This window comes from Fundulus heteroclitus, chromosome 3, assembly GCF_011125445.2.
Source record: "Fundulus heteroclitus isolate FHET01 chromosome 3, MU-UCD_Fhet_4.1, whole genome shotgun sequence".
Lineage (NCBI taxonomy): Eukaryota > Metazoa > Chordata > Actinopteri > Cyprinodontiformes > Fundulidae > Fundulus > Fundulus heteroclitus.
Genome location: NC_046363.1, coordinates 27,864,815 through 27,886,000, shown reverse-complemented (window position 1 = coordinate 27,886,000; position 21,186 = coordinate 27,864,815). Strand labels below are relative to the sequence as shown.

Genomic DNA, 21,186 nt, shown 5'->3' with positions numbered 1-21,186 from the left:
CGGTCCCTTCAAGACCCCCCCCACACACACACACACACACACACTGTGCAGCACTGTTCCCACTGTGTCCATGATCTTGAGCACCCTCTACCTTTTTTTCCCCCCTTCGTTCCAGCTGTCACCTACTTTGTGCCCTTTTGCACCCCTGCCCCTCCTCCTTTATTTCCACGTCTCTCTACTACCTTCTCAGTAAGTGTGTGTGAGTCAAATTCCCCATGCTGTCTAGGATGCCTCTTTTAATCAACGGGTATGCTGGAATGGTTGGAACAGGCCATCAAACTGTTTCTCTGATCCCCCAATAATTACTGGGATTTACCTTGTGTTATGTAAACCTCTTTATTTTCCCATATTACTGGGCATTTTTATTCATTTTTTTTAAATTGTATTAGATACAGTAAATGCTATTATTATTAAAATCACCAATATACTATTACTTAATTTTTTTGTTTATTTTCTATATTAATAAAATTCAGCAGCAACAGCACCATCTAATTCACAGAGAACAAATCAAAAGACATTTTCATTCAAATTAGAATATTCATTCACGCATCCATTTTTATGCACATTTCTCTCACTCTGCTAAGTTCTCCTACTATTGTCCAATTTTGCGTTATTTCAACTTTTAACTTTATGTTCCCTGTTTTTTTTCTCTCTTCATAGTAGCTACATCTGTCCTGGTGTTCTGTTTAGCTGTGACACCATCCTAGCGGGGCAGATCATCTGCCATTACCCTCTCTAACATAAAACGTATGCCTGGATCAGTGCTGCTTTGCTCTTATTGTGTCTCTCTGTCTTCCCAAACCCCCAGTCGGTCGAGGCACATGGCCGCTCACACTGAGCCTGATTCACTGAGCCTGATTCTGCTGGAGGTTTCTTCCTGTTAAATGGGAGTTTTCTTCTCCACTGTCGCTACATGCATGCTCGGTATGAGGGATTGCTGCAAAGTCAACAACAATGCAAACGACTGTCCACTGTGGCTGCACGCTCTTTCAGGAGGAGTGGATGCAATCTACCATGTTTCCTTGGATAGAAAATGTTTTGACCAATGATTTGCATGATTTGATGGAAGTGACTTTGTAAAGTGACTTTGTAAAGATGACATGTGGTATGGAATTGAATTGCATTGAATCCATTGTCTGTACCAGCATATCTGTGCATGGTGGGAGGGCTGGTGCTTATCTCTGGTGGTCTTTGAGGCGAGAGGTGGAGTAAAATAAAAACATGTTTTGTTAGAATTTTTTTTTTTTCATGTGTGATTGAAGTTACCTTGTACTTAGGTATGCATATTGATTTGTCGTGTACGTGTATTCATCATAATATCTAAGATACTCACAGAGTCTGGCAAAAGCAGTGACATAAAAACACACAAAAACAATTTACTACCATTAAAAAACAGAAAACAGTTAAAAAAAGACAGGAACTAAATAAACTCTCACATGTGTTTTGTGTCATTCAGTTGAGAAAGATTTATTTATTTATTTTTGCTATGTGGGAAAACCTGTTTGATCTGATTTCTGCATTAATTTCATGATATTCTTCTGATAATACTAGTCAGGTGGTGTCATTGCGCTTCATATACATAGTTTGAATCTTACTTCTCAGACTGTAATCAGTATAGTTGCATATTTCAGATCCCAAACTTCTCTAATTGTCAGTGGTGTTCCCCAGAGTTCTTTTTAGGCCCTTTTCTTTTTATTAACCAATTTCTACCTCAGATTTCATAGAAAATATCAAATACATTTACAACCTATTTAAATCAAATCATTAAAAAATAAGACCATGCAGTATGACAACTAAATCTGTTTTAGATAAGTCAAATACATTGTCTTGTTCTCTTGACAGTTCTCTGATCTTTCCTTATGAAGTTTAGAGCTTTGGTGTAATTTTTGATTAACTTGTCAAAACACATTTTTCAAGGTTGTTTGAAATAATTTAAACTTTTACTGGTGCTATTTATGTTTATGTTGTGTTGATTTTTAAATCTTTGAAGCTTTCATTTGCTATTTTCTGCATAGCCTACTGCCATTTGGTATTTGGTGTCCTTGAGGGTTTTATATGGTGCTTTAACATAAATGTTATCATCATTATTATTTCATAGTTAAGGACTCCTGTAATATGGAACTTTGCCCACTGCTTGTGAGATTTTTTGAAAAAAAAAAAAGTTGAATAAGAGTAGACAGATGCAGTAAAATGGACCTTAGGATGTTTAGAAATATTAATTTTATAGTAATATGGTCAATTTTGAAATAAAAAATGTCCAATATAAGTATAACAGTTACGTGATTATGCATCGTTCATATTATAACAACAGATTTATTTATTTATTAAATGGATTTATTTATTCATTCTCTATATTTTTCAAGTCAGATTCATAGTAACAGTTTTATACATTTAACCTTTTACTATCTTTGCAGGAGGAAGAAAAAAAAATAGTGAAAAGCGGGGACCAGATCAGCTCAGACTGATTTCACTTGATACGTGTGGTTTGACATCGCTTTTTCTCTGTTTTCACTTTCTCATTTACAGTTTTCAGCATAAATCTTGCCTGATTTTATTGCATTTAGTCTGCATTTTATTGCCTGTCATCACAAACTGACATTTGCTGACAGCTGACGTCGTAAAACCCAGCTCGATGCTGTACTGCCTCTGCATTCCCGCTCGGTTTCCTTGTTAGCACCAGGCCAGCTGCAGGTCAAGCCTCTCCTGTAGCTCCCATGGCTTTAACACCCTCCTCTTCTTTCCATCCACCCCAGTACAGTCCACCTATACGTACATGCTGCAGCACTATTATTGTCACCGGCCAGACGGCTGTGCATTATGTAAGCCAAACACAGGTTGCTAACACAAGAGCCTGTCTCTGCTTGGGTTTCTGGAAGCACCAGCGTGTGTTCGTGCTCATGCTTGCACAACAGGGTCATCTGGCCCCTGTTGTGACAACCAGCTTTAACGGCTCCAAAACGAAACCCCACCTTTCCCTACTGATACAAGCCGATCCGAACACAGCTGCTTTCATTCATGAATTCTGACACTTGTGCTGATTATATATACACTTTACTCAGATGGGTAATGAGGCACAGAGGGATTTCCACGTATGCCACAAGGATACTCTTTGGGGTCCGTCATGGTAGGTTACATGATGTGCAAAGTTTAATAAAAGTGTTACATTTGGGACAGCATTCCATGATATAAGCTAGTTCATATCAGACGTCCTACATTTTCGCTTGCTTTTGAATACTAATACAAAACTGTGCAAAAGTCTTGGTTCATAGTTGATATCTTCACATTTAACTTTAAAGGGGGGAAACTTTTCTTGCCTATTTTAAGATGGTGTTTTTCTTTTGACTTTACCTGCTCTGGCATCTCAGAACAATACTGTCATTCAGCTCTAAACCATGACTCAGTGAGACATACAAAAGCTCTCAGGCCCGAGGAAATAATTAGCGCTGAGTCAACACCACAGATAATTTGGACAAGAACGGATTTTGAGTCATTTCTTTTTTAGGAACCTCCGGACTGTCACAAATATACATTTTATCCCAATTTATTTTGCTGAATGCAATCTGCCATAGACAGCACAGTTCAACTGACATAAAAATCTTTACTACCATCAATGTAATTCAAAACAGAAAATACCCCCAAATGTTGCATACAGTAGAGGGTTGATGCAGCAACAACAAAAGAAAGAAAGGGGCAAACACACACTTCACTCACCTCTGGACCTAACAGATAAAAAAAACTCAGTTTCAAAGATGAAAACCAGATTTCAGATATTTACATATATTTGTATTTTAATAAATAATAGAAAAAAGAGGGACAGAAATCTGAAAAATACTTGTCATCCAACTGAGATGTTTATTTCCTTTCAAATCATATCTTAAAAAGTGACTTTATCCAGTTGTTTATCAAAAGTCTTGTGGGAATTTTTTATTCTTGTTGCAACCAGGTTTTGGCAGCAGTAAGGAACTCAAAGTAACGCTCTGGCAGATTAAATGATAAAGAGTTTCCCCGTAACAACGCCGAAGGGGACCTGTCAAAATTACTTAATTTGTGCCAGTATCATCATCTCTTTCTGAGTCAGATGGAAATCTGAATTGCAGTTCTGTGCTTTTCTTGAGTTGTGCTGAAATGCTTGCGTCAATACAAATTCAGCCAAAGAAACAAAGACTTTCAGATTTGCTGGATAAAAGGAGAGTTTGTATCCCAGATGCAGACCAGCTGTCCATGGTTTTCTGATTTACAGGGCTTACTGTGCTTTTCTAGCGAATACTCTCGACACTAATCAGGTTGGTCTGCGTTCAGTCGAAGCCACAAGTAGCGGAATACTGCCCCTCAGTGGAGAAATCGAGATACTGCATTTCTGAAAAGAGATGACAACCTTAACATACTCTATCAAGGTAATTTTAGCTGGATTTGATTAAATACTTCTAAATGCAACTTAATGTTTGTCAGGTTTTTTGTCCATTACTCTTTTGTTGCAGTGTTGTGTTACCAGGGAAACAACTGACAATGGACTGCTAAGGAGATTTCTGATCCCTCGTTCGTCTCTGACAATCAATTACTTAATAAATAGTGGCTGGAATTAAATGATATAACACTCCAATGAACTAAAATTAATTTGACTGAGCATTGATGTTTATTCTATGGCAATAATATTATCTTTCACATATAATGTTGTCTTGAAACCAAAGTTAAGCAAGTTATAGCATTGAAAACGTATCTTACCTTATCAAGCAAACTGTGAAAAAAAAAAAACAGTATTCATCTTGAGCCCATTTCCAAACGTATAACAAATTGTAGGATTAGATAATGTTAAAACTGCAGATTGTGCCAAAAATAATAAAACTGTATTTGTATTTGTGACAATCAGTTACAGCTCCACACATCCCTACAAGGATAAGCTCAAACTGGCTGTCACATGGATCGTAATTATGACTCTTTAGGTACGAAGCTATTACATCTACGTTTCAGTTTTTTTTTCTCATTCATTATTTTTTTTCATTTGTTTTTATCACTTTTCCAATATTATTGTAATTATGCAAAACCTGCCAACAGTGCAGATTTGATACTATACCATGCAATGACTTCAAACTGTACATAATTACCTGAAATTAGATTGAGTTTTTCTGTATAAGGCATTGCAACCAGGTTTTGGTGTAGGAAACAGAAGCATAACTCTCTCTGTCTGATAAATCTCTCGGTCCAACATATGAGGCGAGAGCGGACCACAAAAAAAAAAAAAAAAAAAAAAAAAAAAAAAAAGCATCTGTCCCCCTTTCAGAGTTATTTATTTTTCATCATCGAAACAAACTTCGTATCAGACAAAGATAACGTGAGAGTTTGGCCTGGGTTTGACGCGATCCATTTGAAACATTTAATTTTAAGATCAGTATTTTTAACACATACATTTATATCAAGAACTGTATTTTTTCTTTCTTCTTTTGGCTCCTGTTCATTAGTCTGTTCTGTCAAGGCTGTTATTAAACGTCCCGTGTAAAACAATAACACAAAACAACCCCCCCCCCCCCCCCCCCCCCATTAAAAATAAATAAATAAATAAAATAAAATAAAATAAAATAAAATAAAAAAATAAAAGAGCTAAAAAATAATAATAAAATAAAATAAAAAAGAAGGATGTGTTTTCTTCCTCCTTCAAAGATGAACATCAACGAGGTTATGGTTAAAATACGTTCCTGTAGCACACAGTCACGTGTGTAATTATTTGCATAGTTTTTTTTTTTTTTCAGTATTTAGCATGTTTTTTTTTTTTCTTCGTTTTTTTTTTTAATGACACTAAATTATTCATGAGCTCTACTACCATCACAGGAAAACACAGCGACAGGGGGTGCGGTCTTTCCTGTAGGCGAGAACGGAAGCGGAAATTCGGCCATCTCCTCGTACAGTCAGGCTTCAGCAGGGTCAGTACACACTTCATTTTAATATTAATTGTCTTGTGTTGTCAACATGCCGTGGTGGTTTCGTGTTGTGGGGCGAGGGTGGGCAACACTGTCCTGAAGCAGGACGCGTCTTTGCCACCTAAACCCCTGTGCAGAGGGAGCAACCAAGGCTGCCAGTTGCGAACTAGCATCAGGGGCTAGCTAGATAGCTAGCAGCAAGTGATTTCTTTATCAGTCAAACTGACAGGTAACCTCAACCCTTGTATCTAGAGGGGGATAACTCGCTGTCATGAATGGTGGGTGGCTATTTTTACTCTACCACACGCTGCCTACTTATTAGGACATCTTCTGCTCGGGTTTGTACGTTTTATTTGACTTAAAAAGCCAGACTGTGGTGGTTGGGGGGGAACTGCTAGTCAACAGTTTCGATTAGCTTTAGAGGGGGGAGTTGGCTGCCTCGCTAGCAGGGTGGTTTCTTTCGCTCTCTGTTATCACACTAAGAGTCAGTAATGCTTGTTTGATGCGAGTTCACGATCCCGAAGTTCATTGCCGTCGCAAAGCCTGGTAAAAATTAACAGTTGCATCACTGATGGCTAACCGTTAGTTAGCTTCTCAACTTGGTAGGTGTGACAGGAGCAACGGTTGTGCGACCAACGGTTGTTTGCCTTATCTCCGGGTAGGTTTCACAGGGTGGAGGGCACGTTATTACCTTGCATAATACAGTTAAAAAGCCTTAATACGTTTGCTTTTGGTGCATTGTACAAAATGAAACTTTTTCTTTTTAAAATGTAGAACATCACGTTAAGATGGTACGCTGTGAACGCTGTTAATCTCATGATACTACGTTGTCCTTTCACTTTGTTTATATTCCATTTTAGTTTGAAATCCACAATATATTATTATAGGCCTAATTTCTCAAATCTATGCCAAACCTGAACTTGTCCAATCATTTTTTCACACAACATATTTCTGGTAAGGCGGAAAGGTGTGGACAAAACCTTTTGATTATTAGGGTAGAGCACATTTATCATTATTGCCCTATCAGCTTGGGTGATATCATTACAGCAGGAGAACTGCTTACGCGGCGTTTTATATTGCCTAGTGACGCACCAGTGATCGAAATCAGTCAACATTATTACATATGATGTGTTTTGACTAGACCGGCACAATGTAGCCAGCAGGGCTGTGCGTGAAAATCGATACAAAGATCAATATCGATTTAGTATCGATAGTCTGGTTTTCAATATCGATATACCTCCCAACCCATAGGGGGCGTTATAACAGCACGCCATTACTGTTCACAGCGAGGAAGTGCAAGTGAGACGAATTTGCGGAATGGCCGTCAGGATTTTAGAAGCTCCTTCGTCCTTAAGATCAGACATTTGGGAACATTTTTGGTTTCTGTGATACGTTAAATGCAATCGAACCAAATGCACTTTATTTTCCTGTTAATATATATCAGTGTTCAATAAATTGAACATAAATATAATATTTGGCTGGTTTTGTGGATTGAATGACTGAGCATTAATTTCAAAATAATAAATATCGATATTGGAATCAAATCAAATCAAGCTGAGCTATATTGAGAATTGTATTGTATCGAGAATCGTATGGAATCGGCTCATCCTAGATGATACCCAGCCCTAGTAGCCAATGCCAGTCCCATTGCACTTTCATTGTATGCCATATCAACTTATTGGTTGCAGTATTTGGTAGGCTACAATGTTTCTATAAGCCGTGAATCGAAACTGTGCGCTTGCCAATAACATGTTCAACCAGTTGGAATGGCTTGAATTGTATTGTATGCTCAGACCTGATCTTGACCTTTGTCTGATCTCGTTGTTGGAGCACATGGAGAGTGTGCTCTCATGATTGGGTAGGTCACAATTGATATTGAAATAGAAATGCCTTTTATTGTCCCTCAGTGGGGAAATTCAGGTGTGTCTATAGCAAAGTGGCAAACAAGTGGAAGCATGCAGATACACAGAAAGGTTGAAACATAAAAAAGACACAGTAAGACTAAGAGACTGTACAGTAAGTGCAAATTTCCGGCGTAAGAAAATAATACTTTGCGTTTGACGTAGCAATATTAAGAATGTTATCTGTGTTATTGTTTTTTGCAGCCCAGCCCCAGTTCTGACCAGTGATTGGAAGGTCACATCTCAAAGAGAATTATTCATTGGTATCGTTCGGTAATAGCCGGATCGGTGCATCTCTGAAAATGGATAATTACCATGCACCGACGCTCAGCGTGGGGGGGGAAAAAAAGGCAGAGCAGACTTGTGATGTTTTGTCATTAGGATAATGTCTGGAAACACAGCTAATTTGTTTTATTCATTCAATTGTTAAATTGTGTGGAGATGGAATCGTGTATTTCATTTGTTACCAGTTACCTGCAAAGGCTTCTTACAATCTGGCCTCTGTTTGCTGCAAACCCGAAGCAGACAGACATTAGCGCTTTATATTTATGCATGGCAAATGATATTATCACAGCAACATTAAGAAACATCACCTATTGTTACAGCGATGTACCCAGGGTTCATACAGAGGGAAGATCTATCGTTATGGGTTTCCTATGGCCATTACCAGCGTTAAATAGAAAAATAAATAAAAACATAGCCAAATGATTATTAGATTATCTGCACCACTGATTTGAATTATAGTTTGTCCACTTAGTTGTTTTCCTCCTGCCATCTTTGGGTTTAATATTCCTCTGTGCTGGTTGGCTGCAATGAACAGAGTAAAGCAGCAGCTTCTTTCTAGTGGTGGTGACCTTAGGTAACCTACCTGTTAATGGATCTCCTTCGACACGCACAGCTTTTCGAAACAGAAGGATTCGCCACTGGAAAACATAATGCTGGAGATTCTTGCTCGCATAGTTTTTTTTTTTTTTTTTTTTTTCTCCTGGTTTGATCTAATTAACATTGAAGCTGCATTGAATTCACAGGATGTTATTTCAGCTGACTGTCCGCTGCGGTCTACCTGTAGCTGTTTAGTAGGGTGTAGTCTGGCTTGTGTTATTCTTTTACAGTCTAGACAGCCACAGCAATCCTTTTTCTGCTCTGTGAGTCGCCTAATGCTCTTTAGGCTAATTATGCTCAGGGAAATAATAATAATAATACTGTGTATGTACGTGTGTGTGTGTGTGTGTGTGTGTGTGTGTGGGGGGGGGGGCATTATGTACAAACATTTCCTCTCTATTTTTGTTCTGCGGTTTTTGATAATAGGGGTACTTTAAAAAAAAAAAAATCAGTTTGCAGAAATCAATGGCTGCAGCTAACATTGCTTTTTACTCTGACTGGATATGATGAAACAGACTTATTCACCATGATGTCAGCTTGCGGCTTATCTAACACACTTTCAGTATCACTATCTTGATTTCTGTGTTGTAAATACAGACTGCTATAAGATTACTTGTTAATCTGTCAGAGAGCAAGCGTTCAGGTTACTTTTTTCTTTTATTTAAGAATTATATTCTTCGTATTTGTAAACGATATCAAATAGGAGCCGTGATATTGTACTAAATGCTCTGCTGATTGTTGATTTCCTCTTTATGACTTCTCGTATTTACATGTTTACTCCAAGTATGGGCCTGGCTTTAGTTGTTGTTGTTGTTGAGCTGCATTATCTGGAAGAATAACTCTATGGCTACGTAACCATGAACGGAATCAAGTGTAAGTGGCTCAGTAATCTGCAGTTTAGTCTAGAAACGTCTGGAAATCTGAATTTGGAAATGTGTAGGAACCTTGTTCTCGTGAAGATTTGGCTTGAGGTTAACAGCAAGAGCTTTTCTGTCAATATTTGTGACGCCAATATATCAAAAAGTCAACATCAAGCGACCAGGAAGCTGTTAGTCTTTAACGTCATCAAGTTCAAGAACGTACCTGAAGAAGTTTTCCCTGAGACAGGTCCATGCTACACCCCCTGAATAAAAAAAAAAAAAAATCCCTCGTAAGACAGTTTTGAACAATTTAAAATGCAGAGTTGCATTAGATAAACCAGATGACAAGCCAGTTCTGAGTTACTAATAAGTTCAGTTACCCAAAAGCTAATAGTGGTGGTCTCCTCTTGCCATGGATTGATGACATTAAGGATAACTGTGTGTGTGTGTGTGTTTTATTTTTAAATGACATACTTTGAAATGTGTATCTTGCCTCAGTGCTCAGGTGATCAGCAAAGACACTATAGATGAGCAAACAACCATGTCGCAGCCTTGCTTGTCAACTTGGGCTCTCTGCAGCATTTCTAAGGTTCTCACGACCGTGGTCCAGAACTGATTTTGACAAAGAGTAGAAACCAAACTCCACCCTTGAAAACTTTAAAGCACTCATTGGAAACAAGCCCGTTTATGTCGATCAACAAAATGTTTAAGTAATGTACCACCCTGAGATGAACAGGACTCGCACTTTTTTGTCATTTGAGCTGTTTTTCCTTTGGCATTAACACTTAATAAGAACTTTGAATTACCTAAACAGTAACAAGGAGCTGTAAAGGCGAGGCTGTGCCTAATAATAGATATTGCAGCGTATGGAGGGGGGGGGCAATGTATATTATTTAGGCTGTGTTTCCCTCCTGTATCTATTAAAATAGCCTGACTCTTTCTTGCCCTGTGACATCAGAATAAAGAGCCAGTAGGTGTGAAATAAAGATGTGTGTATTGTTCTGGTTGAGAGCAGCGGTATTTAGGTGTAGCCCCTGTAACCTGATCATTAACTCAAGGCGTCAGGGACAGTGCTCACGAGCGATCGGGACACAGAGGACATGTTATGTCTCTTATCGTAGGTTAGGCAGTGTATATGAACTTTGTAATAGAACTGCAAGTCTGTGACTGATCGTTGCACCGGTAGTATTATTGCTACCTATGTGGGGTACCTGTTTAATTCCTAACTTTAAGATTTATTTTCCTAAGTTATTTTGCCTAAATTATTTTTAAATGAAATGTATTTTTTTGTATTAACTTCAAACCTCTTGTTTGAGAAAGCAGTTTAGTCCAAACATCCTCTTGCTATCTCTTTTAGTGAACTTTTTTTTTTTTTTTTTTTTAAGAGATTAGTCTACATGTGTATTTTGGTACATTTGTGTCATAGTGCAGCCGAACAACAAGGTTTTCCTGGAATACGAAGGAACAGAAAGAAGAGGCCTGTGCCTCGGTTACCTGGCAATGCTTAGCTGCATAATTAGAGGAAGATGTTCATTAAATTACTAGATAGAAGGGAGTTGAGGGAGTAACTGAGCACAGTATTTGTTATATTTTTACACAGCGCCTCTGGAAACATCGCTAAAGATCTCCTGAATATCCTGACAGGGAAATGAGCACTTTACGGGAGTCTTTAAAAAGTATTTGGTTTATTGCGTTTTATTGCCGGTCTTTGCCGTAGGCTTTCTGTTTGGTGGGAAACTGCAGATTGTGCCAGTGAAAGGATGCCTCCGGTCAGCAACATTTGGTTAGCCTGCTGTGTAAGCGGTATCGGAGAAACAATGTTGAGGAGTTGGTGTGGGCTTGACCATTATGCTGCAGGTGTCATCCATTGACATGTTATTAAACCATCAGCCAGATAAGGCTGTGATGATTGTGTCCAGTTTAAAACCTTAACCATAATTTGACTGCCAGTCTGGACGAAGACATTTGCACTGAAGACATTTGCATTGAAAGTTTCTCACCTTTTTTTTTTAATGTTTAATGTAGTGTCTGTATTTTTAGTGTGATAGGATCATACAAAGCAGTGAATAATTGTCAACTGGAAGGACAAGGATTAATTTTTTCAGATTGTTTAATGAATAAAACTCTGTGCGGTGTAGTGACCGTATGTATTCTGCCCCCATTTACAATAAAACCCCTAAACAAATTCCAGAGTAATTAATTGCCTTTAAAAGTAAACTAGTTATGCAATAACGTCCAACTGGGTGTATTTTCATTCGAGTATAAATACAGCCATTCTGTGGAGGCTTTAGGGTTTGTTGGCGAACATTAGAGATCGAAAATGAAGACAAAGGTCACTCCAGATATGCAAGGGCTTAAGTTGTGTACTATTGGATTGGGTTATAAAACAATACACCACGCTTTGAATGTCTCAGAGCACTGTTCAGTCCATATCCTGAAAGAGGAATAGACTATTGGACGGCTGCAAACTTACCAAGACACGGTGGTCTACAAAAAGTCCAACAGGGGGACAACAAAGATTACATCATTCAGGACATCAGCTAAGAAGCACATGGTAAAGCAAACATTTTTGGCCTACCTCCAAAACACTGTGTGGCAAAAAAAAAATATATAACATGCACATGCCAACTCCAGTCCTCGAGCGCTGGTGTCCTGCAGCTTTTAGATGTTTCCCTGGTCCAACAAACCTGAATCAAATGGCTGGATTTCCTCCTCAGTCTGCAGTCAAGTTCTCCAGAGTCCTGCTGATGACCTGGTTATTTGACTCAGGTGTATTGGCCCAGAAACGCATCTAAAAGCTGAAGGCCCTCTTGGACTGGAGTTTGACACCACTGGTTTAGGTCAAAGCTTCCACTATGTGTTCATGTGTGAGACAGTTTCAGTCAAAATCCACATTTAAGTTAAGTCTATTTTGTAGCAGGGCTTGAAAATTCCTGCCAGTCGGACTGAGCTTCGGCTGTTCTGCAAAGAAGCATGGACACAAATGTCAATATCTTAACTGTGCAAAAACTGTAACCGGTCCGAGTGTGTATACAGACGTATCCTGCACTTAAAAATGTGATTTGTAAAAAAAATTAAAAATAATAATAATAATCTTTCAGGAACCATTTATCATGATTTGCCTCTTCACAATTGTGCTTATCTTCCACATAAGATACATCAAATTATGCACACTATAAGTCTATTAACATAAACCTTTCTTTGTTAGCACTGCGTTTATGAAATCCATTTCTCTGGCTAAATGTTCTGTTGGGTTAAAGGCTCCAAGGTTTCTGGTCATTTGCTGGGAATGCAGTGATAAGGAGTATTATTACCTGGAGTTAAATAAATAGACACGTGGACTTGGCAGCAGAGTTCAAAGTTCAGATAATTGTCAGACCGACCGAAGCACACAGTGTTATGTGGTTTTAGTTTTATGTTCGAGTGCATCTGTAAATACTTTTAATCCTGTACAGCTTGAATGTATCTATCTCTAAAATAGCTCATTGTGTTTTAACTGTCAATTTGAAAATAATTGTGATGTAAGGATAGAAGGAATTAAGTAGATAGAAATTTAGGTGTTTAGTAGGGCTGTAAGATTTTGCCAAAAATCTAAGTTGCGTTATATTTCAACCATAATATTGATTTAATTTAGACTTCTCTCTGTATTAACCACAAGCAGCAAAAAGTGTGTTGTAAATAAAGACGTTCGTAGACAAGGACTATTTAAAACAAGACATTTAACTGTTTTTATTCATCTGAATATTATTATTCAAGAGAATAATAAGAATAGCTTGTTGAGTTAGACATCAATCCTTGTTGAAAATAAAGTGCTACACATAAACAAGTCTCTGTATTTAACCATTTGACCGGGACTTAATGCTATGATGAGATTCCTGAAAGTTTCTGGTAAAAAGCTATGATTATATAAACCCTAAATAATAAAACTTAGATTTATCTCACTGCTGCAACTCTCTTACCTTCTATATGGAGGCAAACCCACTTTAAACATATTACCGACACGTAAAGGACGCGTCATATCCATTAATTGTTACGTTGCCAAAAAATTGCAGACCTCTGCAATTAGGAAATTGCATCTTTTAAAATTGCGATTATATTGCAAATGCGATTAATTGTCCAGCCCTAGTATTCCTGGTTGTCTATTTTGTTTTGTCTCAGGTATGTCTTACCTGGGCTCCACTATGTGTGCTTTATAAATAAAGGGGTTTTGAACTCCGACCACAAGATGGCGTCAACGTCTTTTCAATCCTTGGTATGTGTCCAATGTGTATCAACAGGCATTAAAAGTATACAGCTGTGTGGTGGTATGAAATGAATTATCGACAAAAATCTATTAGAAGTAAAAACACTGTTTTTTACTGTTTTTAGATTTTAGGGGTTTCAGTTTGCACTGAAATGTGTTGGTGCATCTTGTTTCGGTTTGATAATGTTGAAATATTCTGGTTCATATTTTATTTTTGACCAGTGGAGGTGAGCACCAGCGGGCTCATCTCCAGCTTTGTTTTTCTTGAATTAGGTAAAATCTTCAAGATAATGTTCTGGTAAATGTTATCTTTTCCTTCATTTTAGTTTCCACTTCTTGTTAACTGTAGACTCGTGAATTGCCTGTTTATATTTCTGACAATTAAGAAGGTTATCTCCTCCCCTGAAACAAAGTACGACGAAAAGAAGGAAACTTTCTCCCTCCGTTGACCATGTGTGGGTCAGGAACAGATCATGTGATATTCTCAGGCTGAATACATGCTTTGTATTCTATAATGGTTATTTAAAGTTAGTTCTAATATAAGATCTCGTTTGTTCTGCAATTTTTATCTTGGGTCTTCATTTCTCTGCAGTTTCCATCTTTCGTCATCTGTGGTTCTCAGACCCAATGTCGCCACGGGAAGAAAAAGACGGACTGAGACAAAACGCCCCATGAACGAGTGGTGGACAAGGTTGAGAAACAGAAGTTTGCCAAGAGGGAGACCCTTTCTTTGCTTCTCACTTGAGTAACACATGTATGTGGTCTTTTGTTCTTTCTTCATGCCATAAACTGAGACAATGTTTGATACAAATGCCATCTTTACTCAGATTGTATCCATCTTAAGATCTGCCACCCTTTCTGTCCCTTTACTTGTGTACATCTTTCCCACAATTTTTTCACTCCTTCCTTTTTTATGGTTCCAAATCGGTAGTGCAATCGCCTTTTTATCTTTTTAATCCTACATGTCCATCTTTGCAGATTGATACAGGAGTCTGCGGCTAGACAGTTGCCATGTCGACCTCTTCGCTGCGGCGACAAGTAAAGAACATCGTCCACAACTATTCAGAGGCTGAAATCAAGGTTATACTCTTCTCTTCTTCACTGGGTTTTCTTTTTTCTTTTTCATATCAGTTATCAGTTACTCAGATACCTCTACAATAAAGGATGCCTTATGCATCATTCAATAAGTTGTTTGCATTAGACATTTATTTAGAGTTTGCCCTTCTCACACAGACCTTGAATGGAGGACGGTAGAAGTTGATCCCCTCTTGTGTCGTTATCCAGGTTAGAGAGGCGACATCCAATGACCCATGGGGCCCCAGCAGCTCTCTTATGTCAGAGATAGCAGATCTGACCTACAATGTTGTGGCCTTCTCAGAAATCATGAGCATGGTGTGGAAACGACTGAATGACCACGGAAAGAACTGGAGACACGTGTACAAGGTATGTAGCCTAGTGTTAAAGACGGTAATGATCTTATTTAGAGATTGATCACAATTTAGTGTCTGACTTCCGGTGTAGGTAGCAGATCTGCTCGGGTGGTCAGATCGGCTCGGCTCTCTTCCCGATGACGTCATTATATGGCAACTCCACTCAAACAAACAACATTACACCCGCGGTCTCCATTTGTTACAAATCAATTTTATTTAGTTAATTTACGGTTATTTTCCATTAACTTAATCGAGGCATGAAAACTTTTAACATCATTTTGGAATGCTTGTGTGGTAGTCTGACAATTTAATCGATAATTCTGCAGGATCAAAGTTACATCTTAAGATAAATTTCCTTCCTCCAATTTTTGTGACGTCATTGGGAGGCGCAGGGACCATGGAGAATTTCTTCGTAAAATTGTCCGTTTACAAACCGCAATCCCGCTCTCCAACAAAATCTACACCCCGCTATTATTACTTTAGTAAGTTGTCCAGACCAATCACAATGCTTTGCGTAATTGTGCAAACGTTAAACCAATCATGTATAGTGACGTCATCAGAAGGCGCAGGGCCCCAAGCAGATCTGACCACCCGATGCGATCTGGTACCTACACCGGTCACTTGCTTTGGCAAAGATTTGAATTGATTTAATCCAGTTCTGTTTTGTATTTAGAACATATTTAAACAGCAGTCAAAATGTGTTTTTATGACTGCTTATCAACCAATGAGCTTTCATTGGTTGATAATTATTTCTTTATTTTAGGAGCAGAGGTGACGATCAGAGGTGATCGCGTCCTCTGCAAGAGCGCATTTGCCGTAAACGAAGGTTTTTCAATACTATAGGACAAAATGATGGAGTAGAGATTTTCGGCTCTCCTTTGCATCTTAGATTATTGATTAGCTGAGTTAGCATTACTACAACAGCAGTCTTGGTGTGTATTCACTAGAGGAAGTAGATCGTTACCATGACTGAGATTTCCCAAAAGGTTTCCAATATTTCCAAAAGCAGCATGCGCTTTAACAGATCTTTAAAGCCAACAGACGCGTATCACGTTCTGTAGAAACTAGAATGTACAGTTACCTGTTGAACAGCGTCTTACGTTTACATTTAAAAGCCTCACTGATACGGAAAGCAGCTACATTTAAGCCTAGTTTCCAGCGTTCACACCAAAGTGTTATCTATGCGACATGGTAGCACTTATATAGGGCAGTCACTGATCTGTTAAACATAGCCGTGTTAAGGCACGTTCACACCGAACGCAGTCCAGGAAAAACACTTGCCTGGATCTCCTGCCCTTGGTCGCTTGAAATTTCGCTTCTCTCCCGCAAGCAAATCCATGCTGACAACGTAGCCATCCCCCCCCATCATAAATGGACGAGGAGCCCCGTTAACGTGACGCAAATTGATTCCCTGCTAGGTGCACCTTTACACGGGGATAACGTGTAAATCACTTGTTCCGTACGTCTTGTTCTCGTTCGGTGTGAACGCACCTTTAGACAGATGACAGATTGGAAAAATAATATTGTTGTTGTTGGTTATACGTGAAATCTGACCTGTAAATTCTTTCTGACTTTGCCGCTCGGTGTTAATAGATGCGAGACATTATTTGAGTATGAAGCAGCTGTTTTAGTTTTGTCTTTATGTTCTTTTTTTCCCCCCATCAGGCTATGACTCTTATGGAGTATCTGATCAAGACGGGTTCAGAGCGCGTTGCCCAGCAGTGTCGAGAAAACATTTATGCAGTCCAGACCCTGAAGGATTTCCAGTACATAGACAGGGACGGCAAAGACCAGGTGACCAAACAAAGCTGAAAAGAAAGTTGACGTGTTTAATTAGTCCGTTTGTTGACTGTAGGCAAACTTTGACTTGCTACCTGGTTTATTGAAAGACGCTTTTCATTAAAGTGTTTCTGACCTCTTACACAATCTCACAAAGCCAGTGTATGGTTGGTAATGAGTAATTTAGCAAAGTTAATGAGTTATTACACCAGCAATAGAGTTTATAGTCTAACTAATGTACTAAGGAAAAAGTCTTAAGCCGTCCATCATTTATGTAGAATTTGTACTTATTTTTAAACTTATCTGAAGCAAAGAATTTCCTAGATTTCTACGGGGCCGCACAGTTTTTAAACTGTCTGCAGCAACCTTTAGTTACAGCCTTTATTGTAACTGAGAGATTTCCCTTCAATTACTTGTTGTGGGCTGTGTGTAGTTCTGGGGGATTGTGTGATGGACCAACACAAAGGATTGCATAATTGTGAAGTGCAAGGAATGAGAAAACGGTTTTTCAAAATGTTTCACTTATAGTTGGAGATTCGGTCATTTCAGATCACCAAGTGAAAGAATGCATATACAATAATTGCACACAGATGTTTGCAAGCCTTTATTTCTGTTAATATTACGGTTTCCTTCTTACCCCTAATGAAAACACAATGTTAAGATTAGAATATCAAGAATCAAGAATATTTATTTGTCACCGTGGCAAAATTTCTCGTTTGCTACTCTGGTTCACATCAGGGCATGAATCAGATCAATAAAAAAAATAAATTGTAATACAGAAATGTGAACACTGTGGCGAATGTTTAATATCTGCATTAAGGTTGTTCTCTTCAAAAGGTACTTTTCATCTGCAAACAAGCCTCCTCTGAGTGGATATTAGAATTTATTGAATATGACTGAATAGAAATTGACTTGGTCTTTTTGCTAAATATGCTTTGATCTAAACAATTCACTTGTAGCTTTGGCTGTATCTTTGTATTTAAGGTTGTTATACTGCTTTATGGTGAACCTGTGCCCCAATCTCAGGTCTTTTGCAGCCTCTACCTGTTTCTTTTTCATGATTGGTTGGTCCGTGTTTAGCTCAAGACATCTTCCCATGAACTCTGAACATCCTTCCCGTCCTGTGGACAAAAAGCATCCCCACAGGATGTTCTGCAGCATTAGATTTTTTTATCCACTCATAGCTTTGTGCATGTGGGACAGAAAGTTTGAATTTGGTCTCAGCTGAGCTCTTTCTTCCATATGTTTGTGTCTGTGTCCCCCTACAGGGCTTGGCACAAACTGTAAATGGAACTTTAAAGTTTCCCAACAATGCATTTCAGACTCTCCCACCTGAGCTGTTGATCGCTGCAGCTCCTCCAGAGTTACCACGAGCCTCTTGGCTGCTTCTCTGGTTAATGCTCTCCTTGCCCGACATATCTGATGTGCTCTTTGATCTTCATTGGCTCCTTGAGTCAAACCCTTAGGGGCCATCAAAGGAGGACTCGGATTAGGAATTGGATAACTCTTGAAGGCAGCTGGTAGCACTGAATTTTCTTTAGGGGTGTCGCAGTAAGAAGGAGGTTAATTATTTGTATGCGGCAAAAAAACTTTTTTTTATCAAGTCATGTATACCTCCTTTCACTTCACAGCTATGTGCAACTTTGTGTTGGTCTGTCACATAAAATCCCAGTAATAAACATTGAAGTTGGTGGTCGTAACATGACGAAATGGCAAAAGGTTCAAGGTCTGTAAATACTTTTGCATATACAATCAAGATGTTAATATGTTTTGCGCTTATCTGATTAATGCGAATATCACCCAAGATGGAGTTGAAAAATTGTACCCCTGCTCCATTTTTTTTTTAATTGTTTTTTTTTACATTCAGGGTCTGAATGTGAGAGAGAAAGCTAAACAGCTGGTGACGTTGTTAAAAGACGAAGAAAAACTAAGAGAAGAGAGGATCCATGCCCTTAAAACCAAAGAGAAAATGGCACAGACCACCAGTGGTGAGACAACTAAATTAAACACAGATAAGCCGCTCTTGAAAGAGGGATTTGTTTCATCCGTGCATATTCGCCTCTGCTGCAGCCTCCTCGGCCCCCTCAGCACCTAGCCTTGGGGGCAGCCTATCCGTGGGCTCTCATTCTGGAGATCCGGAGCAGGCGTGGCCACAAAGCTCCGGGGAGGAAGACCTGCAGCTTCAGTTGGCGTTGGCCATGAGTAAAGAAGAGGCAGAGCAGGTAATAAATGTCGTCCCCCCCCCGGCGCGAAGGGCTCCTGTACGTTCAGCTTTATTTAACCCGTGTCCAGTTATTTGCAACGCAGGAGCAGCAGCGTACACAGAGGAATTTTTAAGGATCTTATTTCCTGCTGCCGTACACCTAGCTTTGCTCTCACAACTTAACTGCTGACCTCCCCCAGACTAGCGCGGACCCTCTGGAGGATGCAGAGCTTCGCTATGCAATCACACTCAGCAAAGAGATCCACCAAAAGGTCAGGGGCAGAGAGTGTGTTCAGCTGACTGGGGAGCTATTTGTCTTTCTGTCAGATGGAGCTTCTCGACCCAATACTAAATATTGATTAATCAAGACAATTAATTTATGTTAATATGATTTGTGGCATTTTCCTGCCCGTATACATTTTCATCAGACCATTGTAGTGCTTGCACTCATAATAAATACGGAGAGACCTAATTTCACTCCTCTTAATGAGATACAGTGCTTTAAAAAAAGTTTGCTCCCTTATATGTTTTCTGTTTTTGCTTTTTTGTAATACCTAAATGTCTCAAACTAATTTTAATTTAGATAAAGATAACATGAGTACCAAAAATACAGTTATGAAATATTAGAAATGGTTGATGGGGAAAAGTTGACCAAACCAGCCTTGCTTTATGTGAAAAAGTGCCTCAAAAACCCAATAAGAGGTTCATCCTTAATGACTCTGGCTGAACTGCCATCAAATCAATACAACATCTGACAATAAGTGTTTGACATAATTGTTGATGGAAAATTTGGCTTAATTTAGTTTTAATTCGGCTACTATGACAGTTTGCTGGTATGAATGGTACTATTAACATCCCAAACAGATTTTAGTCCGGTACCAGATGGGCCTGTATGTTCTCATGATCAGCAGGCCTGGAAGTCAGTTTTTATTGTCCGTTGTCCTGAACATCGACCTTAACTGAAGCAAGTGAGGCCTGCAGTGCTTTAAATGTTGTTCTGTGTTATTTTGTGTCCTCCTTGGTGAATCGTTGATGTCCGGGTAATTTTCTGAAGGCCGGCAAATCCTGGGAAGGTTTACAACTGTTCCCTGTTTTTTCCACGTGCGGATGATGCTGCTCGCTGTGGTTTACTCACACCCATCGAAACAGCTTGCCAACCTTTTCCAGACCGAAAGACGTCAGTGACTATATCTGTTCTTGATTTTGTATTTAATGGGACGTGACGTGTTGCTTTTTGAGATCTTTTAGTCTACTCTGTGTTGCCAGACTGATTCTGTTAAAGTGATTTCTTGACCACTCTTCGGGTCAGGCATTAATCAGGCCATTGAACCAGAGGTTTTGGTTAATCAGTTAAATCATGATTCAAAAACAGAAAGAATTGTATATTAATACATAGAGACAGGTTGGTTTGGTTTGGTTTTTTCACTTGAATGAAATCGTATTTTTACTCTGAAGTTATACAGCACTCTTCCAGTCATCCGGACCACTCAAAGCACTTTACACTAGAGGCAGATTCACCCAATCGCCCTCACTAACAAACACATTCATACACCGTTACGCAGATCATAGGCAACTTGGGGTTATGTGACTTGCCCAGAGGGGGCATGGACATGTGACAAGGGAAGGGATTGCGACCCGCAGTTGCCCATTAAAATTAGTTTGATCTGAAACATTTGAATGTGACAAACAAGCAAAAACAGATGATGTATGTGAAGGGCAAAAACGCCTTTTCACAGCACTGAGCTTACAAACAATCCTCCAAATTGATCAACCATGATTTAAAGTTTTAAATTTGCATGGCAGAGACAAATGTTTTACCATAATAATAACCTATGAGTGGGTTGTAAGTATTGATTACTTTTTTTCTTCCCTCTTACCCTCTGCGACAGCATGCATCTAATGGTTGCATTGATTTTAAATAAGCTTCTCACGTCTCGCTGCACTTTTTGCAGTTGATATGGCGTTGTAGTTGAGTT

The 21,186-nt window shown here is 38.9% G+C and overlaps 1 protein-coding gene across 1 annotated transcript in view; it reads left to right on the top strand.

The window, feature by feature from the left end:
* The first annotated feature begins 5,812 nt into the window (after positions 1-5,812).
* The window catches only part of epn1 (epsin 1), a 44,764-nt gene continuing 29,390 nt past the window's right edge, over positions 5,813-21,186 (top strand). Inside the window, 8 exon segments of the mRNA XM_036127753.1 lie at positions 5,813-5,915; positions 14,391-14,552; positions 14,777-14,878; positions 15,083-15,241; positions 16,894-17,022; positions 18,875-18,995; positions 19,078-19,229; positions 19,411-19,482. Of these exon segments, the coding sequence (XP_035983646.1) occupies positions 14,810-14,878; positions 15,083-15,241; positions 16,894-17,022; positions 18,875-18,995; positions 19,078-19,229; positions 19,411-19,482 (702 nt within the window). The 5' untranslated portion in view covers positions 5,813-5,915; positions 14,391-14,552; positions 14,777-14,809.